This window comes from Hippocampus zosterae, chromosome 1 (genome assembly GCF_025434085.1).
Source record: "Hippocampus zosterae strain Florida chromosome 1, ASM2543408v3, whole genome shotgun sequence".
Taxonomy (NCBI): domain Eukaryota; kingdom Metazoa; phylum Chordata; class Actinopteri; order Syngnathiformes; family Syngnathidae; genus Hippocampus; species Hippocampus zosterae.
The window spans coordinates 35,742,822-35,767,628 of NC_067451.1; the positions used below are offsets into that span (position 1 = coordinate 35,742,822).

Genomic DNA, 24,807 nt, shown 5'->3' on the forward strand with positions numbered 1-24,807 from the left:
TTCCTTCTTTAAGTTATTATAGCCACTTGCACAATCTAACAAGATAAAGATACATTAGAAAAGCGGATTAAAAAAAGGGAAAGACCTTGACACTGAATCTGCACTGTTGATTGATACCATTCAAAAATGTTCAATGTGTTGGTATTTTAATTAAACAGTTTTCAGCATGATACACCGCTCACCTCAAACTAAAGCAAAATGATCAACTATATACTCTGTCTATCTTTGTTAGAGCTCCTTGGTGTTCAATGGTCATCATATTGTTCATTGTATGACCAGTCAATGTTTATAAAACCAATTTTTAAAAACTGGTCATTTGTAAGATGCAACAAAAACTGTACTATGAAAGAAAAAAAGACAACTGGCCATAGGACATAGTGGATGGATGGATGAAAGACTGTATAAAAGTCAAAAGGACTGGCTTACAAGCAAATTAAAGGTCATCCAGCTGGTATGGAACTATCTTGATTTATGCGTACACTGAAGGTAAATGAGTGAATCTGATGAATTACTTGTATATAGTTTTTTTTTTTTAAACAAAACCTCTTATTACATCTGTCAAGCCTGCCTGTGAGAGGTATGCACATGGTGTTTGCACGAAGGAGCTGGATCCGGTATGTGGCAGTGATGGACATACCTACCCCACGGAGTGTGTTCTCTGCGAGGAAAATAGGCACGTATTGTCTCGTGCACATCCACATACAGGCACACTTTGATGCATACCCCTAAACTTTTTTTGTTATTGTCACCAACAGAATGAAGATGAAGAAAGTGAAAGTGGCACATAAGGGATGGTGCCGTCAGTAACTGAATGTGGTACACGATGCTGTGTCATGCTATGACTGAAAACGCACCTTCTCAATAAAACTATCATTTACCCTGAACTTGGTCCATTTAAACATTTTGGTGTTGTATGCACCCCGCCCAACACAGCGGCTGACAATCACATTCCAGTTTATATAATGATGGATTGTTAGAAATTATGCATGTAGGATTTGGAAGAATATAAAAAATGGGCAAAATGGCAATTTATCAAGGCAGTATAGCTATAGCACATCAAACGGTATTTATAGTTAAAGTGGGTATGGGCTAAATCGGGTCACCACATGTCTGCCCTGTATGCGTTAAGTGGGAATCGGTTCGAGCTGGTTACCCATATATGGGTTATTTTGGGGAAACTAGTTATGGATTATATTTGGGCAAAGGGGGAATGGATTCCCTGATAGCATACTGTATGTATGTGGGCCACTTTCAGCAACAATCCGGCACCGTAGGCATTCTTCTGGCCCAGAGAAAGAAGACTTGAACTTAAAACGACCCATGTTACCTGCTACATTTGGCACAAATATCACAAAATAAAAATTAATGTATCCCTCCTGTGGCAGAGGAGACTAAGAAGATTAAGAAAACCTTTATTAGTCTCGCAATGGAGAAATTCCAGATTCACAGCAAAGTTATGAAAGGAAGAAAGTAGAACAACAAAAAAATTGGAGCTGCTGGAAAGGCAGCCACTCTCGCGGCGCCATTTTGAAGTCAAAATAACAAAAAATAACACAAGACAACACATAGGACAGAGACAGTCGTGCAATCTTCACCACTTTTCTGCATACACTTTGTTGTCTGAAGCAGTTATAGATGAAAGAGGAGAGGATCAAAGTGTCCTTTCACCAGTGGATCAAAGACATCATGCTGAAAAATGTGCACACGTCTGCTACAAGCAAAGTTTTGAAAGCAAACATGAAGCTGTAGCGTCCATTGACGAAAAGAGATTAGTTCACTTCTCCTGTCCCACATAATCCGCTTCAAACTCCAAGCCGCGACTCCCAGCTCCAAATCCGCATCGGCACTCCGCGCCAACGCTCCTTTCTTCTCATCGTCGGCTCCTCAAGACCTCCATCCATCCAGCCGCAGACCGTTCAACAGCACCGATCTCTCCGCTGAACAAAGCGGGGCTGTGAAAAATGCTGCCCATTACAGGCGCAAGACACAAGCGCCCCGGCACAGTCCAGCAACGACAGTCAAATGGCGCCGACATTCCTCCAGTCAAAAACAGTGCTGGTATACCCATGCTGCCGAGAAGGCGCAACCACCAAGCACAGAGTCTCTTCTTTGATGAATGTCGTGGCCAAAACACTGGTCACTCTTGGCGATGTGGATGTGAGCTGAAGTAAAGCACCTTGATTATCTTATTTCCTTGATTGTAAAACACAATTTTGTGCCAAAAATGTTTACCATTTCAAGGTGCATACTGTACATGGATTTAAGGTTTTTACCAAACTCATTACAACACAGATGTTTTATGGGTCAGAAGATTGTGGAACATCCTTTAACTTTCAAAATTGTCTAATTTCACAATTGTGTTCATGATTTTATGGTATGAGGACTGATCCCAAGGCATTGGCAGGTGCACTCATGTGAATTCAAAGAAATGAAATTGTCGCAAGGCTTTTTGATAAATTTAGATTTAGCTCATCAATGAACCAACCCAAGGAAATGCTACGTTTATAAGAAATATAACATTTTAAGCTTACCCCGAAGCTATTATGGTTTGCTAGAATTCTAATACTTGGCATTTGTAACCCACTCCAGACTGATAAATGTTATTTACTTCACAACTATTCTGTAATTTTTTAGGGATGGTGTCATTTTGTTGCAGCTGTTTTACTCTTTATTTTTTCCAAAATTGATTTTTCTGTTCCCTGCTTTCTTTTCAGTTCATTGCCCTTGCCTTGTCACATCTTGTTTGCTGTTTCAGCCCTATTCAAGCCAAGTCTTGTTTTCCTCATGTTTGAACTTTTTTTTTTAAAATCCACCCACTTTGGCTTTTTGTTCCTTTTGAAATAAAAAGATTTTTGGTGTACACACTAGCCTCACTTTCTTGCAATTGAGTCATTATCCATGCCAAACTGTGACATAGAGGTCAGTTTATTCTGTCAGTTTTGCTCCCTCACCCACAAAAAAATGATTGTGCTGCAAACATTGGAGAACATGAAATTATTCTTGGGGCGTTTCCTTTGTGTTCATGTGCTTGCATGTTTTTTTCCTACATGGCAGGCTTCCACTAGTCTATGCTGGTTTCCTCATTTCACAAGCAAGCAACTGATCATTATAACTTGCCCATAATTGTGAATGTGACTTTGAATGGTTGTTTGCTGTGTCCTTGCAAATGACTACATTAACCAGTCCAGGGTGTAAAATCCCCCTTGTCCTTCGTCAGCTCAGCTGGGATACACTCCAGCCCTGATGGATGAATATATGCAGTAATTTAACTGCAGACACTACACCACATCCATCGGCCTCAAAGATGGCGACTACTTATCACACACCATACCAAAAGAAAGTGGAGCAGCTGTGACTCTGCAGCAAACACAAAACACAACCTGGAGCTGGACACACTCAAGACTGTAAGAGATGATCGTGGACTTCAGGAAACATCTTTTGCCACAGCTGTCTCTCACCTTGTCCAATTGCCCTGTGTCAACCATCAAGACCCTCAAGTTCTTGGGAATCACAGTCTCGAGATCTAAAGTGGGAGGCCAACATCAACTTTATCCTGAAAAAGGCCCAGTAGAGGATATATTTCGTGGGGCTGCTGAGGAAGCACGGTATACTCTACACAGCAGTCATCGAATAAGTCCCGTGTTCCTCTTTCATAGCTTGGTTTGGGACCACCACAAAAAAGGACAAAATCTGACGAACGGACAGTTAGGACGTATCTGTAGGCTAGCATGCTCGTAACGAAATCTGGGTAGAATTGAAAGATGTAAAAATGCAATGGGGGGCCGCCAGTTGCCCATCCCTGATATTGGGCTTGACGTCATCAAATTTTTTGATTACTGGTGTTGTGAAGCGGGTTTTTTTATTACTGGTGTTGTGAAGCGTTTTTCTTTGGGGGGGGGGGGGGGGGGGATGACAAACGCCAAAATATGTAACCTTACTGCTCTTTACTGGAGTTGCGCATGGTCTTAATTTGAAAATATGTCCGGGGGACAAGTGCTATTTATGGTCAACGTCCTCTTGACGCAATCCCGAACCAGTTCCTGTCAATACCTGGATGAGGCGGATCCGCACCTCAAGCAGTTTCCTCGCCCACACACGGCTCGTACCAGGCACCACACGAAGTTCGAACCTTCACTCGGAGGTTTGTAATCTGAATGGTGACTAGAAAGGAACCGGCGTCCCCCGGGACTTGATGCTGCCAGGCGACGAGAAAAAGGGTAGGGTGTGTGTGTGTGTGTGGGGGGGGGCTTGGTCGCCGCATCTGTTGCCTGGGTGAATTCATCATGTGCTAGCATCCGGCCAGCTGGAGTCAAAGATAACGTTTTTTTTTAATTTATGGAAAATCACGAATGACATCTCGTGACTCTGGTGGAATGCGCTTCATGCGAGACTTCGGTAAACCATCGACCCGCTAAATGGTGAGGTGAAAGCCGTCGAAAGGCGAGGGCGGACCTGGATGTGTAGGAATGGCATTGGCGTGAGGCTGCAGGGAGGCAACGGCAGCTAGGTTGCTAGCTTGATAGCGATTGACTTGTAGGAAGAATATGCGGCTTCTGCACAGCATTGCTGCCGCTGAGCTAACATGGACATGTTGTTGCCCGTCGAGCTCGACGCGGTTGCAGGCAGGTAAATAAGGATGATACTACTGAATTCGGCAGCCAGTTAGGCGACCATGGAGTCTTTCCTGCAGATCGCTCCCCACTCTCTGGCCATCGTGCTGTCCAGAGTCGTGGCCGGGGAGGCGATGGGGGCGGCCGGAGTGTCAGAGAGCGACGCGCTGCCCAGACACCACACCGGCTATGAGATATTTGCCGACTTCAAAGCGGAAAACACTCAGCATCACGTATGGAATCAAAGGATTACCGAGGCCGTCTCCGAGACTTTCTTCCTGGGATGGATAGACGAGCATGTGCTGCTTATACAGGGGAAGGAGGACCACCTGGAGGTACTGAGGGAGGGATGGATGCGGAGGTCCCTCAACCCGCCCAGGGGATTCACCATCAAATATCTGGGTAAGCCTTCCCTGTACCTTCTTCATGCCATTACATTATTAACAATTATGCATTTTATTTGAAAGCACTTTTCATAGTATTCAAAGACAATTTACAACAAGAATTGAGCAACAAAGGATAAAATTGAAATTGAAAAGGTAAAATTTCATCGACATGTTTCAGCTCCTTCCAAATATACTGGTTTGTGCAATAAGCTTTAGATGCCATTTTGGGGGTTGGTTAACTGTGTGGAATTTACTTACACCAAGACAATTATAAAATGCCTTAGTCTGATATTTTCTAACCCTCAGAAAGCTTGTCTTCTCTCCTGCCATCCTCGGTTTAGAAGGTTTGTGTGAGGCTCAGGAGCACTTCAACAAAACAATACACTGCTATTATCAATGTAACTGGAATGTGAGACGCCAGCAATATCAGATTACAAACGCTTTGCAGTGACCATCCACATCACTGTTTCCATTACACTCACACAGCACAAGCCCGCGCGTGAACGCACTCACACACACGGATAGTTACAGCATGCAAAGCGACTGAATATAATCTTGCTGTGCATGTTATTAGAATCAATTACTGTACTAGTATGTAGTCAAGTTAACATTTGCCAGGTACATATGTAGTAGGACAGAGATCCCCAACCTTTTTTGCTCCACGGACCAGTTTCATGTCAGATAATATTTTCAGGGACCGGCCTTTAAGGCCGGATAGATACAACAATATAATATGATATGACCTGCATGAAAAGTTTGGTATTTTCGAAACTTAATAATAAACTCGAATTATGACACGAGGAACGTCCTGTCTTGCCGCAACATTCTCTGTTCGCTATGGTAACGTTTAAACGTGCCTTTGAAATAAGACACGCCGCAAATAAAAAGTGCATGAAAAATACGACTCACCATCGCCGCTTATTATGCAGAGTAGGCTTGGTGCGTGTGAAGCTCCCTTTGAGATAAAGCTGTATTTGAAATAGGACTCCTGATACTGTCTATTAATTGTAGCCTTCTCTTTCTTGAAAGTCGTAGGCTCCTCTTCTGTCTCCTGGCTGGGCCTTTCCCCTTCCCGAAAAAAAACTTTTCAAAGACGTTTGTTTTTTTATTCATTTTGCTAGCTGCTGGGTTTCATTTCCTATCACGTGATCGAGAAGTGCGCATTCACCTGCGTCAAGAGTGATATACTGTAGATCAGGGGTGCCCAACCAGTCGACCGCTGATTGATCCCAAGCCCACCGCGAGGTGTGTTGGGAAAAAAAACGTTTTTTTCTTTAATGACATGACAGGAAGTCAGTGTCGGCAAACTTTGCGACTTTGACACTATATTTAGTGAGTTTTCAGATCCTCTCGAGTGACTTTTTTTTTCAAAAAAGTGACTAATAACAATCTAGCGACCTTTTCTGGTGTTATTGGAGACTTTTGGAGTAGTGTGATGAAAGCACGTTGATCTCAATGAGCAGCGCCGCGAGCTGTTGTGGCCCCACACCCAAATGAAGCCGCTGCTGGCTGATCGCGCCAGGTTTACAATCTGGGCTGGATGTCAATGTAAAACTTTTCTTTGTCTGAAATAAATTTAAAAAACATCAAAAAATGGAAGTTGACCGCTGTTAACAGTAGCAAGCAGCTAGCGATTACAGAGGTTCTTTGGCTGGTTCAATGCAGCGCTATGAGCACATTTAAAAGCAAGCTAAAGCTCCAACCGGCTGCGGCTTGGTAAAATGTGCAACTTCCCTCACATGCAAGCAGAACTACAACGTTAAGGGAAAGGTGTGACACAGCTTGACAGTGCACGTTATGAGGAGATGTTCAGAGCATCTCATCAGAGTTTGACAGGCGTTTTACTGACTAGGCATCCATCGAGCATAGAGTCATCTATATGTGTTATCCATTTGGTGCAAATATTGGTGTTGGTAACATTGCCACCAAAGTCAAATCACTTTTCGACTTTGAAGCCCCACTCTTGAGGATGAGATTCTGAGATTGCAAAATGACATTGGGATCAAAGCCAGCCCACTGAGGTAGGAAGTGATTTCCTTTTTTCAAACAGAGATCTACCTGTTTCATAGCTGTTTTTTTCTGTTTAGTTCAAAATCAGGTTCTCTGTTGGAAAGCCAAATGGCTTGGCCCTGGGACTTTTAGTGTTGTGTGTGTGTGTGTGTGGGGGGGGGGGGGGGGAGGGGGGGTTCAGATGTTTACACTGGACTGGTAGATCAAGGTTGGCTCCTTGAAAAGTAGCCCTCGGGATAAAAAAAAGGTTGCACACCCTTGCTGTAGACCGATATAACAGAAAATCCAGTAATTTTTCAAAATAAAACATTTCAGATTCCGAAATGGAAAAAACGGAAAGATTGTAAGTTCTTTATTCTTTCTGTGCGGCCCGGCACCAAATGACGGGGGTGGGGGGATTGTTGTGGACCGCCGTTTGAGGACCCCTGCAGTAGGGGACACTGGAGCAAGCAAAAGGTTTTAGTAACTTTATGAACTAATGAGTTTGTGAATTAAGAGTGTTCGGTGGATGTTATTTTTGTTTTGGGATCACAGATATATGTCTGCAGCCATGGCATTTCGTGTCCTAAGCTGTACTTAAGTAAAACTCATTTCAAGTATCAAGTACAACTTTATTGTCAAATGTTCCTCCCTCTTAAACAGACGTTTTTTTTATGCTTTCAAATTTTAACTTAATCGGAAAACTGGCAGACTGCAACCAGAGTGTAAATCTTCAAGTGTTCTTTATTCAAGGTGGCAAGAACAAAGTTCACTCAAAGAATTCATACTACACCAAAACTCCTCATGAGATGTTCTTGTATCTCATTTGCATCGAATTATCTGTAGCAAGCGTTGCGACTTGAGCAAGTCTGAAAGCATGTGTGAAAGGACGGGTCAAACGCTGGTTCTACTCTGATGTGTAAATTTACTGGGATGCAGTGTGAAAGGTTCAAACCCGCCTTGGCTTTTTGCATTTCTGTATGAACACCCCCCCCCCCCTACCCCCAAACAAACATTAAGAGATATTGCATACCATATATTCATTTCAGACGTTTACATGCACAAGGTAAATGTGTATTGTCTGCCTAAGAAACATTAAACCAGCTAAAATGTTCAATGGACAAGAATTTCAAGATTTTCCGCCCACGTAAGATAATTTATTGTTGAAAATATTACTTTGGTCAACAATGTATGTACAGTGATCCCTCGCTATTTCGCGGTTCGTTTATCACGGCTTCAGTGCATCATGGATTTTTCTAACATTAACCGTGATAAACAAGGGATTACTGTATCTGGAATTTTCTTCTGAAATATCATAGTTATAAATAACACCGAATGGTAAATTCCGTATTGTGCAAGCTATTACAAGTTAAACTTCATCACAAATAATGACAATATTTTTAAAAAATTGACATGCAGGAAAAAAAGTAAAGAGTTTTTGTTTTTGTTTTTTTAAATCAGTGTCAAAAATTTAGGGAAACACAAAGCTATCTTTGATTAAAATTTGATGTTGACCAGTGTTAGGGTTCATTTTCACTTATTGGCATGTGTGTTCCGTCACAATTTCTTTCTCCTTTTATTACGGAAAAGAAAGTCTCTGCTGAAATGGCATGTGATATTGTCTTTTTTTTTCTGACTGGATCATTGGCCGACGGTACTTCGCGTGAATGGTTAACAAATCATGCATCGGATTTTCCTGTGTAAAATAATATTTTCATCATGGCCATTTGCAAATACTTTGAATATGGAAAAATATGATGCCATACGTTTGTATTTTACTGTATTAAAAGAACAACATTTTTAGATCCATGCTGTCACGTTCCGTGCCTGCCTGCAGGGGGCGGGCTTTCTCACCACCGACTGCACACCTGTTGTTCATTCGGGATGATTATGCTTCCTTTATTAGGAGACTCCGGCAGTTTACTCACTGCCGGAGAATTCCACGCCGTGCCATATTGCTCTCGTGCTCTATTTCGCTATTTGTTATTTGACTCGTTGCCTTTTTGCCTTACGGCCGATACTCTTGTGATTCGCGTTTTGCCTCTAAGTTTTTGTATTTATCGTATTTCCGCCAATTCAGGCCCTCCTCGCGTTTTTTTGTTTTCCGCGAGCGTTTTCAGTTGTTATTTCCTTCTTTGTTATTCCTGGTCCTTATTTGATCAGCGTTTTGTGTTACCGTTTTTTCCCTGTCGGGCTCTTTCTGTTTTTTGCCATTAAAGACACCCTTTTCTTTGACAAGATTTTTTCGTTGTCTGCTTTCCGGGGATCCAACCCTTTACTTCCTTGTTCTGCACGGAGCGATCTGTTATCGCTTCGGGCAGAATGTGACAGAATTCTCCGGCCACCATGGATCCCGCAGATATCGAGAAAATATTGTCCGCTCTTACCCGACAAGAGCAACAGATGAGTCAGCAGGGCCAAGCCATTTCGGAACTCCGAGGCGCGGTCTCCATGCTGGCTCATCGGTTCGACGATTTCGAACCTCGTTTAGTGCGGGTGGAGGAAAGGAGACCCCATCCCTCCGGGGGCCATCCAGCCACCCCGGAAGCGCCCCCCTCTCATACCATTATGTCGAGGGAACCATCGCTTCAGAATCCGGTATTTCACCAGTGCTCACTCATATTCGACCAACAGCCGTCTGCCTACGCTAATGATGCCGCCAAAGTGGCCTATGTGATGAGTTTGTTGACAGGTCCGGCGGCGTCATGGGCGATTGCGACCAGCGACTCCAAGCCGATTCTCCGATCATCGTTCCCTGAGTTCGTGACGGCATTTCGCCGGGTGTTCCACCATCCCGTGCGGGGCCGAGAGTCAGAGGGTCGGCTACTTGCCCTCCACCAGGGAAGGCGATCGGTCGCAGACTACTCTATCGAGTACCGGATTCTGGCAGCACAGAGCGGATACGAGGATCGAGCATTGTGTGGACTGTTTCGTCGCGGCCTGAACTCTCAGCTCAAGGACGAGCTGGCGACCCGCGACCACAGCACCGACCTGGAGGAGCTGATCGACCTCGCTCTCCTCATGGACAATCGCTTGAGGGAGCGAGGCCGGGAGCGTGGGGGAGATCGTTTCCCGTTCCGACGCACTCCAGATCGTGAGGAACATCGTGGAGTATTCCGGGAGACAGCACCCGCGGAGGAACCTATGCACCTGGGAGGCAAAGACGTTGGTGGAGAGGAAGGAAGTCGCCGTTTCAGCCGTCGAGCAGAGTGACAACACCCAAACTTCTCCTCACGCCACAACCAGTCATCCAGGATCGTCTTTTCACGTCCATCCCGAGTACTGTGAGTCTAGACGAGTCGACGCGCGACCAGGACACCCCAACAGACTGGAGCTTGAGGGGGAGATATTTGGTGATTCCCGGTCGAGGCGGGTTCGGGCCCTGGTAGACTCAGGAGCAGACGACTGCCTGATGGACACCGAGCTCGCATCCGAGCTGGGTTGTTTTTTGGAGGAACTTATCGATAGAAAGCGGGTTCGTGATCTCGATGGGCGTCTCCTGGCGGTCGTAACACATAGAACGGAGCCATTGAAGCTCCAACTTTCGGGTAACCATGTCGAGCATCGGCGTTTTCTCGTAATGCGGTCCCGCAACGCTCCTATCATTCTCGGGTTACCCTGGCTCAAGGTACACAACCCCGTAATTTCCTGGGCGCGCCCAGCAATTGATAGTTGGAGCCCGCACTGTTATCAACACTGTTTACAGTCAGCCGTCGGGGGGTACGAACGTGTCACACCCCCCGAGGATATCTGCCTTGACGGAGTGCCGGATTGCTATCGGGACTCAAGGAGGTTTTCAGCGAGGACCGCGCGCGCTCTTTACCTCCACACCGCCCCTACGATTGCGCAATAGACCTGCAGGCGGGTGCCCCGTTGCCGACCTCGAGGCTGTATCAGGTGTCTCGGCCTGAACGCGAGGCGTTGACGGAGTACATTAACAGCTCGCTCGCCGCAGGCCTCATTAGACCTTCACGTTCACCGTTAGGGGCGGGTTTTTTCTTCGTGGGAAAGAAGGACAAGACCCTGCGACCCTGCGTCGACTATCGTGGGTTAAACGAAATTACAATAAAGAATAGATACCCACTACCCTTGTTAGATTCCGCCTTCGCCCCATTGCAATCCGCCACCGTTTTCTCCAAATTAGATTTACGCAGCGCTTACCACTTGGTCCGTATCAGAGAGGGAGATGAATGGAAGACCGCTTTTAAGACCCCTCTGGGCCATTTCGAGTATTTAGTGATGCCTTTCGGGCTTACTAACGCTCCTGCCATTTTCCAAAATCTCATCAACGATGTTTTAAGGGACATGATTAACATCTTCTGTTTTGTTTATCTGGACGATATATTGATTTTCTCCCGGTCGTTACATGAGCACCAGCAACATGTTAGGCTGGTGCTACAGCGCCTATTAGAGAACCGGCTCTTCGTCAAGGCAGAGAAGTGTGAATTCCATGTTCCCGTCATCTCCTTCCTGGGGTTTATCATTGAGCAGGGTAGGTTGCGAGCAGACCCCGTTAAGACACAGGCAGTCACAAATTGGCCGGTTCCTACTAATCGCAAGGAACTGCAGCGTTTCCTGGGGTTTGCTAATTTCTATAGACGGTTTATCCGTGGCTATAGTCAAAAGGCGCTCCCCTTGACCCGCCTGACGTCTGTTAAGACCCCATTTAAGTGGGACTCCACCGCGGACGCAGCGTTCGCAGACTTAAAGGCGCCGTTTACCAGTCCCCCCGTACTTCAACATCCTGACCCTGATCTTCCCTTTATTGTAGAGGTGGACGCCTCGGATTCAGGGGTGGGGGCGGTGCTGTCTCAACGCTCTCCGATCGACCAGAAGCTGCACCCCTGCGCCTTCTTCTCCCGTCGACTCACAGCGGCCGAATCCAACTACGACGTGGGCAACCGCGAACTGTTGGCTGTTGTCTCCGCCTTGCAAGAATGGAGACACTGGCTCGAAGGGGCAAGGGAACAGTTCACGGTCTACACGGACCATAAGAACCTTGCTTACCTGCGTACCGCCAAGAGACTAAACTCCCGTCAGGCCCGGTGTGCCTTGTTCCTCACCAGATTCAACTTTATTCTCACATACTCCCCCGGGTCGAAGAATACCAAGCCCGATGCCCTTTCCCGTCTCCACGACCCCACGGAAGGGGATCGGCCCCCGGAAACCATCCTCCCGGCTCAGTGCATCGTGGGGGTCGTCCAATGGGAGGTTGAGCAGCGGATCCAGACTGCCCTGGAGGGGGTTCAGGTACCGGCGTTGTGTCTGGCGGGGAGACTGTTCGTGCCTCCGCCCCTGCGGTCGGAAGTTCTGCAGTGGGGACATGGGTCCAAGGTGGCATGCCATCCGGGGGTGAACCGGACGGTGCAACTCGTCGCCCAGCGGTTCTGGTGGCCGGAGCTCCGGAGCGACGTGACGGAGTTCGTCAAGGCCTGCACCTCCTGCGCATGCGGCAAGTCTTCCCGTCAACCTCCGGCGGGATTGCTCCAGCCGTTGCCCATTCCGCCACGCCCCTGGTCCCACATCGCTCTGGACTTCGTTACGGGCCTTCCCTCCTCCCGGGGTCGTACGGTCGTGCTCACGATCGTGGACCGCTTCTCCAAGGCGGCTCATTTTGTGCCCTTGTCCAGGTTACCGTCGTCGCTGGAGACCGCCAACCTCCTGGTCAAACACGTTTTCCGTCTCCACGGCATTCCAACTGACATTGTGTCTGATCGGGGGCCCCAGTTTGTGTCTCGCGTCTGGAAGCGGTTCTGCCAGTCCCTCGGAGCTACTGCCAGCCTGACCTCCGGCTACCACCCCCAGTCCAACGGACAGGCGGAGCGCGCCAACCAGGATCTGGGGGCGGCCCTCCGCTGTGTGTGCCTCCACCGTCCCGCATCATGGGTCGACCACTTACCATGGGTGGAGTATGCACACAACACCCTCGTCTCCTCCGCAACCGGCCGGTCACCGTTCATGACTGCTTACGGCTACCAGCCGCCGCTGTTCCCATCACAGGAGGGGCAGGTGGAGGTCCCTTCCGTTCAGCACCATCTTAAGCGGGCCCATCACATGTGGAGAGAGGCCCGGGCGGCGTTGTCCCGCACTGCTACCCGGAACCGGCAGATCGCAGATCGTCGTCGGCGTCCGGCCCCCTCATACGTGGTGGGACAAAGGGTGTGGCTGGCTACGAGGGATCTTCGCCTGGCCGGCTCGTCGGCGAAGCTGGGTCCCCGATTCACTGGACCGTTCGAGGTCGAGGCCGTCATCAGTCCAGCTGCAGTCAGGCTCCGGCTGCCACCCACCATGAAGGTTCACCCCGTCTTCCACGTCTCCCTACTCAAACCCGTGTCTTCCAGTGACTTGGCTCCTCCTCCCACGCCGCCGCCACCTCCGCGGGTGGTCGAGGGTGGTCCAGTGTACATGGTGCGTGCCATCCTGGACTCTCGGCGCAGGGGCAGGGGCTTCCAGTACCTGGTCGATTGGGAGGGCTACGGGCCGGAGGAGCGGCAATGGGTGCCTCGCTCCTGGATCCTTGATCCGTCCCTTCTGCGCGACTTCCACACCTCTCATCCTTCCAAACCGGGGGGTCCGCCGGGAGGCGTCCGTTGAGGGGGGGGTACTGTCACGTTCCGTGCCTGCCTGCAGGGGGCGGGCTTTCTCCCCGCCGACTGCACACCTGTTGTTCATTCGGGATGATTATGCTTCCTTTATTAGGAGACTCCGGCAGTTTACTCACTGCCGGAGAATTCCACGCCGTGCCATATTGCTCTCGTGCTCTATTTCGCTATTTGTTATTTGACTCGTTGCCTTTTTGCCTTACGGCCGATACTCTTGTGATTCGCGTTTTGCCTCTAAGTTTTTGTATTTATCGTATTTCCGCCAATTCAGGCCCTCCTCGCGTTTTTTTGTTTTCCGCGAGCGTTTTCAGTTGTTATTTCCTTCTTTGTTATTCCTGGTCCTTATTTGATCAGCGTTTTGTGTTACCGTTTTTTCCCTGTCGGGCTCTTTCTGGTTTTTGTCATTAAAGACACCCTTTTCTTTGACAAGATTTTTTCGTTGTCTGCTTTCCGGGATCCAACCCTTTACTTCCTTGTTCTGCACGGAGCGATCTGTTTTCGCTTCGGGCAGAACGTGACACATGCATCTGGTAGTTAGGGCCTTTTGTAATCGCTATTTTTTATCTTGCTGTATGTCTATGTGAAGTCTTATTACTTAACTGTTTTTTTAACTGTACCATTTAGGTCAAGTAAAATGTAGCTTCAGTAACTGTTCCCAGTTTCCTTTCAATTGCCAGTTGCTCGCTGTAGTCCAGTTGAGTTGTGAGGGCAGCGTTACGATGGTCACAAATTAGCCTTTGTCATGGAATAACGATGACAGTCATTTGAGGCATCCGTGCTGTTTGCATGTCTGCTTCACAGTTCTGAGGCTGTCGGTTTAAGTCTCACCTTCTAGCCTTAAGTTGTGAAATGTGGAGTTTGCTTGCATGGGTTTTCCCAAGGGTACTCTGGCATTCTCCCACATTCCAAAAACCTGCATGTTAGGTTCACTGGAATGCTCTGAATTGCATGAGTGAGTGTGAATGATTTTACCAGTCCACCTCTCACCCAGTCAGTTGCGACAGTCCAGCTCACCTGTGACCCTGATGAGGACAAATGTTGTAGAAAAAGGATGGAAGGACAGTCATTTGAGTTTGCTATTGTACTGTATGTCCTAGTTTATTTTTCCATCTTCTTTAACAGGAAAAATCGTTTTACTGCCCTCTGTAGGTTGCAACCACACTCATGCAAGAATTGTTCAACATGCAGTACAGTCCTGAGTACTTGTTCCCACAAGGCCAAAATACTTTTGAGGATGTATAACAATTGTGCTTCATTATGTAATCGTTATCCAGTCGTAAAATAAGTCATGTTTCGCCCATAATGTGCGTGCGCACAATGTGCTCATAGTCCCTGTACTCCAGCTTCATTATTGCCACAATGGTCTTAATGGTTATTTCTATGTCAAAAATACTGCATACCTTTCCTATTTTATCTTGGATGGTTCAAAATAGCACAGCGGTACTTAAACCGAAGTAAATGTTAGGATACATTTGTCAATTAAACTTTGAAAAACTCACGTAATAGCTTACACACACATCTTAATTTAAAAAATCCAATCAATTTAAGCAACTTATTTATTGACTGTACAGTCGACCCAAGCTATTCGTGATGGATTGGGACTGGCTTGGCCGACAAATAGCCCAAATTCATGTATAATTGACATCCATTGAAATGCATTGGGGGAGGGGGGGGAGCAAAACAAAACAAACGCTAAACATTCTCCCAAAAATGCTGATAAACATTCAATACATGGAAAATGAGAGGGTGTGGGGAGTTGCCGGATGGAGGCTAACGGTTAGCCGCTAACCCCTCCCTAAAAACTCAAATTACTTAAAAAAAAAGGACTGTATATGTTGAGAAAACTTGGCTTGTCAACAATGGCATCACAGAACAAAGCCATTGATCAATCGGCAAATTATGACAAAACAATCAAAAATTGGTTTTGGAAATGCAAGGTTTCCGCCCAACGCCAGTGAGATGCAACACCTTGCATATGAATTACAGGGTGTTGCTCTTAATACTTAACATAATAATCATATAATACTAAATCATAATATCGTCATTGGCTTCAAATTTACCTTGGTTTCTTTCACTAAACATTTCCATGTGTGAAATAAATTTTTGGGTAGATTATATTTGATTTTTGTTAAAAGTTTAAGAATGACGTACGCAAATTTTGCAAACTATTTCACAAATATCAAACTTGTTCCATAAATTCATTACAGCTTCAAAATTGCTGACACGCCCACACATACACAGAGAGAGCTCCACAACTCAACCTCCATAGGTGTGCATGAAAATAGAAAATGTCGTTATGTTTCATGTTTTCGTGATTTTAATGATCAGTGGTCACTCATTTCAAGTTTCTGATCTAATGAGTACTTTCTGCTCTCTTTCTCTCGATGTATCTGTACATAAATATACACTATGTGTATATGTAATTATTCTGCAGGAACTTACATGTAAACAGCTTATATCATTAGCTTGTTGTGAGCATTAGCTTTGGTGTTATTGAGTGTTTCGGAGCGCATACTGCGCTTTTGATGAGGTATAGGTCGGATGTGTGTGGATGAGCATTACACTGCATACACCGGATACATACGAGGCGTGGAAAAAAATATCTGATATGTTTTGCAAATGGACAATTTTTTTTAATTGAGCTGCAGTGTGGACATAAAACTTTAATCCCTATTATTGTCACAGTTACCGGTACTCAATACCACAATGAGGGATTTAGCTAATAACTTGAAATGATGTTTCTGAGAAGGGTGGAAGAAGGAACAAGTAGATGCTTTTCGCAGAGGCCAATCATTCACCAAGCGATGGCCTGGTGCTGATGCATATTCCGCATAGAAGATAATCCTCACCTGTGGTGGGCTCTTGTGTAGAAGTTTACTGCAGGTGACTAAATAAATAAAAATGAAAAAGATTACAGTGAACCCTCGCTACTTCGCGGTTCGTTTATCGCGGGTTCAGTGCATCGCAGATTTTTTCAAACATTTAAAAAAAAAGATTTTTTTTTAAACATATACATGGAGTACAGTACTGTATATGTTGCTCTATGTGACTCGCTGTTATTTTTCAGCTTCTCGCGGACCGTTTGCGGACTTAAAAAATATATATACATAAGATATCCTTTATTCGTATGTATGTATATATATTTTTACTTGTTTATGTTAATTGGACGCTACTTCCCGGATTTTCGTTTATCGCGGGGGGTTTGGTCCCCATTAACCGCCATAAACGAGGGATTACTGTATATATATTTTTTAGTGTCTCTATGCGGCCCGGTACCAAATGGTCCGCAGATTGGCAACGACTACCAAAAGTCATGGTTGGTAAGTACCTTGGTTTTAGGTTCACAAAGCTTAAAACCTTGTATCATTTAGATAATGTTAATCTGCGTCTCATCATTGTAAATTTCCCCAGTGTGGGACGAATAAAGGATATCTTATCTTGTCAGTCCACAATGCTTGGTGCTTTTTCTTCTTACTACTGAGGGTTTTTCAGCTTGTGGTGTAGCCTTTGTGCTTTTTGTTCAGGAAGTCTTCTGTAAGCAGTGGATTGTGATACTGTACCTTAATTCCAGATCCTTGGCCTGTGGAGGTTGTTGCGAATGTCGGCAACAGTTCTTGAGGGGCCTCCGCTTCAGCTGTCACAAGCTTCATCATCAATTACGACATTCAACACAAGTGGTCATCAAATATCCTTAAAATTTTGCATTGTCTCACTGACATGCATGCAGCTGACAACTTTGAGTCATATGCAGTACAATGTTGGTAGTGATGCAAAGCACATGCGCCAGGATGGTGGCAGACACAAACTGCCTCTTGCCCGTGTTGCTGTGTGGGTTGCAGCATTTGGTCAACATGCAGTCACACTGTGAGTCTTGCTGATCGGCTGGCTGGTGGAATCGTGAATTCTACCCATTAAGACTTTAGACACACACACACACACACACACACACACACACGCATGCACACTTGTGCACAAACTCATCAATTCAGCTTTTGTGTGTTTTCTATGAATGGGCAGAAGCCTCCAGTTTTTGTAAGGGGGAAAATAAGGGGGTGGGCTCACAGGAATCCTACTCCCCCCTCTCTTTGCCCCCCTGCCTGCACCTCCTCTCCGCCCTTTTCTCCCACAACATTGAACACAGGCAGAGAGAGTAGACGAGAGAGAGCTGGAGAGCGAGGTGAAGGGTTGAAAAGAGAAGACAAAGAGAAGCGGAGACAGTTTTCGCCATGTTCAGGATTTACCACCCAACGCTGATTAATTCTACTGCTTTTTGTTGTTGTTGCTGTCTTCAAGACGCTCATCACCCCTTGTAGTGTCACATATGATACGGTTTTCTACCCAGCGGGTAACAGCATTGTTTGTCAACGAACTCCCGCACCAATGGGGATGGATAGATGTTGGAGAGAGGAACATATCTGTTTTTTTCTCATGGATATTTTGTTGTTCGCTCTCCTCCCTCCACTTGCTTTCTTTTGTATTCACGCGCCCTCCCTCCTTCCTTTTTTCCTTCGCTTGGCTGCACAGGCTGTTTTTTGGGTAATACAACGGATCCCCTTCCCAGAGATCTCCTTTGACCCATTCCAACAGTGTTATACCCCTGGATGTCGTCCTGCTGATTGCGAATTGATCGCGCAAATCTAAAACCGACTTTGTTTCTCTGGACTATCAGTCTTATTTAGGAGGCACAGCGACTGTGGATGGACCCGCTGCTGGGTGCCTTTCTGAATCAAATCTGAGGATTATTTTGGTCATTTCATCAGCGACATGTCTATGAATGTTATTCTTTTTTGGTCACAAAATGGTGGTGGTTTGATTTTCATTCATTGACTTGAACTACTGGTTTTGCAGAATGGAATTCACGTGATAAGCTGCAGCCAGGTAGCCTTGAGTCTTTTCCCTGGCTCCAAGATTCAGCTTGCTTTTTTTATTTATTTTATTTTATTTTTTTTGACTCGGCCTTGTAGATCAAATTATCACCTGTTTGTTGTCTGCCACCCAATTTGGTGAGGATGAAGAAGACACACAGCAGCACACTGAGGCGCGTTTGGCCCAGCTCTGAACTGTCAGAGCGGCTACGGTCACAGGCAGCCAGTTCGGAGCCTTCCAGGAGCCAACGCTCTCGGAGTGAAAAGGACTACAGAATCCACAAACACAGGAAAAGGAGCCACTATCCTGCACAGTACGCGTGTCAGAGTCCACCTGCTTACTTTTTCACAGGTACTGTGCACACGTCAACAGAGAGGTTGTTTTTGATTTGACAGAACTTCTTAAAAGTCATGGACTCTCTTTATTTGGGATTAGTTTTTTATTTGATTTTTACAAAGGAGTATTGTTAGCAATATCAAAAAACAGGTACCTTGAGGAGAACTGAGTATTACTGCTCCATAGTTAGCTGATGAGAGTTGTTGCCATGGATACAATCCAGCACGTTTGACAGCTTATCGCGAGTCTGTCTGGTTCCATTTGGTGTATTTGTCCCTTTGTACTTGCAGCTCTGGGTAAAAATGAGCACCTGCATGTGTGCATGGATGAAATCCAAAAATTTATATACTTGTAAGGATAAAGCGGATCAGAAAATGGATGGAAGAATTCTATCAATGATCCCATCGTTTATTCAAGTTTTTGGATTCAAATCTGTTCTGGATTATCAACTCATTAACATACTGTACACGTGCAGTGCAGGCATTATTTTTGTTTGGGTTGGTAACAAAGCTTTCTACATTTTGGGAATTGCCCTGCGCTATCAAGTCCTCACAGTCTACTTATACCTTCCGGTGAAGGCACTGTCCAATTCCAAAAAGAAACTTAAAAGGACACACTGTATGTCCAGAAGCTAACACAATTGCCAGCAAAGCTCGTCATTCCAACTCAGTCAATCAGCGCATGTGTGTAGTGGAAGCCCTAATTTGAATGGCACCGTATGAGCAAGACCCCCTTTAATACTGAAATATTGTTTGTGCCAATTATTTTCCCTGCAAAAAAAATTGTAATCTATTTAAGTCGTAATATATTCATCTTTTCTCCACTGTTTAGTGAGAATTGGTCGTGTACATGTTTCAAAATACTGGAAGAATGTTATTTGATAGAAGGTTCTTTATGATTAACATGTCCATCAACAAATGTCAGGCACGTGCACACATTGACCTCAAGTGGTGCTCAAATGTGCCCATTTATTTACACTGGATAAAAAAGTGTCCTTTTTGCTGCATCCTTTTTCTTAAAGGGGAAGTCAAATCAATATGTTCTATGCCCCACTCATCTGAACACAGTAATATTTCCTTGTGGAATATGAATTAATGAGCCAAATCCACCCATTTTTATCAATCTCAAGGGATAGCCATTTTGCAACTCTTGCCGTCAACTGAAATTTATATCACTCACGTTCAGGGCTCTTTTTTTCTGACTTTGGGGATGTGATGACGTTCAGAAGCTGAGCCCTTAGGCACTATGACATCATTTTTAGACATCAAGTGGTAAAATGGCTGCCCCCCGAAATGAATAAAAACGTGTGGATTTTGCTGCTTAATTCATATTCCACAATATGAATCATAGTAGTGGAGTGCAGAGCATAATAATAATAATAATAATAATAATAATAATAATAATACATTTTATTTGTGGGCGCCTTTCTAGAAACTCAAGGACACCTTACAACAAGCAGTTAAAATCACGAGTACAATGTTAAAAACGACATCAAATAAGATAAGAAAAAATACAACAAAAATAAATAAATAAAATAATGGCTTTATGGTCTGAGTGAATAGGCTTGTCGAAACAGATGTGTTTTGAGGCGGGATTTGAAATGTGTTAATGAGGCTGTATTACGAAGGTCAGCGGGGAGTGAGTTCCATAGCTGGGGAGCAGAGCGACTGAAGGCTCTATTTCCCATGGTGACGAGGCGAGCAGGGGGGACAGAGAGGAGGAATGAAGAGAGCGGACAGACGTAGGAATATGGATGAGGTCAGATAGGTATGGAGGGGCTCGGTCATGAATGGATTTGAATGTGAGGAGCAGGATTTTATATTGAATGCGGTGTAAAATGGGGAGCCAGTGGAGATGTTGAAGGACAGGTGTAATATGGTTTATGTATGGCGTGAGTGTGATAATGCGGGCGGCTGAATTTTGGACCAGCTGAAGCTTATGGAGGGTTTTTTGAGGGAGACCAAACAGAAGGGAATTACAGTAATCGAGTCACGAGGTGACGAGGGTGTGTACAAGTATAGCAGTGGACTGAGGAGTGAGAGAAGAGCGGAGCCGGTGGATGTTTCGAAGATGATAATATGCAGAACGAGTGATGTGGTTGATATGTGAGGTGAAGGAGAGGGTGCTATCAAGGATGACACCCAGACTCTTGACCTGAGGGGAGGGGGAGATGGAAGAGCTTTCGAAGGGAATGGAGAAGTTGTTTATTTTGTTTAGATTGGATTTAGTGCCTATAAGGAGGAATTCAGTTTTATTGCTATTCAGTTTGAGGAAATTTGAGGTGAACCAAGATTTTAATTCCTGCAGGCAGTTGGTTAGGGAGGATGGTGGAAGTATGGTATTAGGTTTGGTAGAGATGTAGAGCTGGGTGTCATCCGCGTAGCAATGAAAATGAATGTGATGTTTCCTGAAGATATTACCAAGGGGAAGAAGATAGATTAGAAATAGCAATGGGCCAAGGACAGAACCCCGAGGAACACCTGAAGTGAGGGGAAAGGGGTGAGATCTAAAACGTTTGAGCTGGATAAACTGGGTGCGGTCAGAAAGATAGGAGCGGAACCAGGAGAGGGGGATGCTGGTGATGCCAATGGAGGAGAGTCTGTCGAGGAGGATGGAGTGAGAGATGGTGTCAAAGGCTGCACTGAGGTCAAGCAGGAGGAGGATGGCGAGTGAACCGGAGTCAGCAGAGAGAAGAAGGTCATTGCATATTTTGAGGAGGGCAGTTTCGGTACTATGGAGGGGACGGAAGCCAGATTGAAATTGTTCGTAGAGCTTATTGGAGGAAAGATGGGTGTGAAGTTGAGCAGCTACTGTTTTCTCTAGAAGTTTGGAGATGAACGGAAGGTTTGATATGGGACGAAAGTTGTTCAAGTCGCAGGGATCAGAGCCAGGTTTCTTCAGTATGGGAGTGACAGCAGCAGTTTTGAGATGAGATGGTACAATGCCAGTAGAGAGGGAAGTTTGAATAATGTTAGTGATGAGAGGGGAGAGGGCCGGGATAGAAGCTTTGACTAAAACAGTAGGGAGAGGGTCAAGTTGACAAGTAGAGGATTTGGACTTCTGGATTAAGATGGAGACTTGGTGGACAGATGGGGATGTAAATGCAGAGAATAGGTGGGTAGGAACCGGGGAGAATGGAGAAGGAGGGTTAGGAGCAGCTGAAGGGGTGAGTTGCTGGTGGATAAGTTGGATTTTGGATGTAAAAAATGAGGCCAGAGTATTACAAAAATCAGTGGAATAGAGATGTGAGGGAAGAGTGTCAGCAGGTTTAGTGAGTTTAGAAATGAGTGAAAAGAGTGATCTGGGGTTGCCTTCATTGGAACTGATTAATCCAGAGTAGAAGGTTGATTTGGCTTTGGATATTGAGTCCTTGTAATGGAGAAAGTGGGTAGTGTACATTTCTTTATGAATGGCGAGTCCAGTTTTTCTATATAATCTTTCAAGTTGACGGCCTTTTGATTTAAGTTTTCTGAGGGTAGGGGTAAACCAGGGTGCTGTTTGGTTGAAGGAGACAGTTCGGGTTTTGAGTGGGGCCAGGATATTGAGAATGAGCATAGAACATATTTTGGAAAGAATTTGTTTTATTGACTCCCACTTTAAATCATACTTACAAAAAAGTCTCTTTGTCATCAATCCCAAACGAAGTGTCCTCTCCTTGATTTGTGAGGGGTTAATCAGGCCCTTGAAATGGTGGCAGGTGTGTGCTGACCCTCGTTTAAAGGCCAAATGTGAAGTAAACTTGGCCAATCATCTTTTGACTAATACTTAGGGCTAAAATTATTTTAAGCATACCGTCGTTAGTTTTACACTGCACACAGGCTGGTCTCAAGGCTCTAAATCCCCAACCTTTTTTGACCGAAGATCTACTTTTCGATTAACCAACATGCCCTTAAACACGCATGCCATGATGAGCAACAGCCATAATAGCCACTAAAATGAACGAAACAGAAAAATAAAGTAGACACAGGAGTTTGTGGGTTTGTGAAAAGGAAATCACTGTACAAAAAGCAAAGTTTGGATGAGAATAATAAGATCAATAAAATATATAGCGCAACAGCTGTGATCGCAAGCTGCAATTGCAGCCCTACTGACCGCTAACAACCTCCGGTGTTGCAGGTCACATGCCACCATAGGTTAAAGGTGCCCTGCTTTTTTTTTTTATTTTATTCTTTAAATGCTTTTTGTGAAAGTGAGGCTTAAAGAATGCTAAGAGTGCACACACACACACACACAAATGTTTTGGTTTTTTTTGGGGGGGGGGGGTTCCTTTCCCTCAACACTCCTTGCTATCGACTTGGGACCAGTGCACGAGGTACTGGTCTATTGCGATCGGTGTATTGTGCACCCTTCCTGTAAAGTAGGAGCTGCGGGTGATTGTCTTTTGTGATTGGCAATGAAAGACATTGGTCAACATAAGCCAATCAGGTACCTTTCTGCAGAAATTGTCCGATCGCTGTATACTACTGTTTATTTTTGGCACTGGGTGCAATTTTTGGGGGGTTGAACCCCCCCATGTCTTTGTACGTGGCTGATAAATGTGAATTCTCTCATTGTTTTTGCACAGTATCGATTTTAATCGTATCGCTTGGCTTCGTGAGTGACGTGGGCATCAATGGATGAGAGTGGCGAACTGGTTAGCATTTAACGTGTTCAGTTACTTGGCGCGTGTTGTGGCCATTGCAAGCTTTTGAAGGAATGTGCTCATGACTTGTTTTATTACCTTTAATTCAATAATTCATTTTGATCACTTGCAGGGGCATTACAATACATTCTAACGAGCGATGGTAGGTATATGGTACTTTATCAAATCACTGATACAGTACGTTACCTTCTCTGTTGGTCAATTTAGCAACATGCTGTTGTTGTTGTTGTTGTTGTTGAAAAAGGACTCCAGCCATGGCAGTTCCAAGAATCAGTCATGGCTCAATCAACCTCAAACCGTAATTGAAATCCCGGCTACCAAGATGCGCGTAGAGCGTTGAATCGTGGTTGGATATGCGCAAAAGCAACATTGTTATCCGCATCATCTGGATTTGTGGCTTAAACGGTGAGAAGCTCCCCCTTGCCTGCGGCATAGAGGTTTTGCAGACTAGACAGAAGCCTAGAGTCTATCACATCCTGATGCTAATTAGCACCGCGGTACCTCTGCTTCATGGACTCATATGGACAAAGTCCATCAGGTCTGCCCTCTGAAACTCAAATTAAGCAAACCAAGACTTCGTTCTATGAGTTGGGTAGCTAAAACCCGTGTCGCTTTGTGCGATCGGGTCCATTTAATAATGCAACTCATGGAAAGATTAGAGGTTCTTTATTTGGACTACCGTCTTGGTCTGAGGAAGAAAGCAATCACCATGTGTACAACTCATAGACTCTTGTACGACTGCCTAATGGCTGCGCATGCTCTGTGTGTACTCTGTGCGCTGTGGACAGGCATCGCTAGTCGAACAAGCAAATCCGATTTGCTCAGATCATTACAAAACCTACCTCGCTTCTTTCTTTCAGGACCAGGCTACAATGGATGCAGAATAGAAAAGGTTTCACACATAATGTGGTGCTGTACAACGTTAACTAGAATAGCTTGAGAGTGCATTTCATAATATGAAGCGCCGCAGGAAGATGCCTTCGGAGAAGTGGGTTCTCGCCAAAACCCGTCTTGGTTGTTTGATGCAGAATTCTCCATAGCCACAACTCTGAACGTGGCCCACGTCAGATCTTGTCTTGGTTGGTGGTTTCAGAATCCATACAGCAGCAGCAGTAGATTCGGTCATCGTCACCTGTTCCCCTCTCCAAGGCAGGAGTTGCAGGAGACAGAAGAAGCAGTCGTAAAACATGTACATGTAGTTTGACTAAGTGTAAGAGTGAAAAAATAAGTCTTAAGTCGAAATTTAAACACTGCCGCAAGGTTAGAAGGTTCAGACAAAAACCACGATGCCACCATTTCCATGTGTCACAGCTGATATTGTTTAGTCACACAATTCAGTTTTTGTCTCATCTGACCACAGAGCTCTCCAGCACTCC

At 45.2% G+C, this 24,807-nt stretch overlaps 2 protein-coding genes and 1 long non-coding RNA gene across 5 annotated transcripts in view; 1 reads left to right on the forward strand and 2 right to left on the reverse strand.

Annotated features, from left to right (window-relative positions):
* The window catches only part of tmem129 (transmembrane protein 129, E3 ubiquitin protein ligase), a 207,998-nt gene that overhangs the window by 125,266 nt on the left and 57,925 nt on the right, over positions 1-24,807 (reverse strand). The gene's annotated exons all lie outside the window — the stretch shown is intronic.
* Positions 1-24,807, reverse strand: part of LOC127597905 (uncharacterized) — a 126,678-nt gene that overhangs the window by 70,485 nt on the left and 31,386 nt on the right. The window lies entirely within an intron of this gene.
* Positions 1-24,807, forward strand: part of LOC127596497 (storkhead-box protein 2-like) — a 148,639-nt gene that overhangs the window by 61,754 nt on the left and 62,078 nt on the right. The window contains exon 1 of one of the 3 annotated variants that reach the window (XM_052059058.1): positions 4,016-5,012. The exons of 1 other annotated variant lie outside the window; for it this stretch is intronic. In XM_052059058.1, coding sequence (XP_051915018.1) covers positions 4,673-5,012 — 340 coding nt within the window. In that variant the 5' untranslated portion in view covers positions 4,016-4,672. Of the gene's footprint in view, positions 1-4,015; positions 5,013-17,381; positions 18,805-24,807 lie in introns of those variants that run through there. One more of the 3 variants, XM_052059069.1, reaches the window with a different exon arrangement.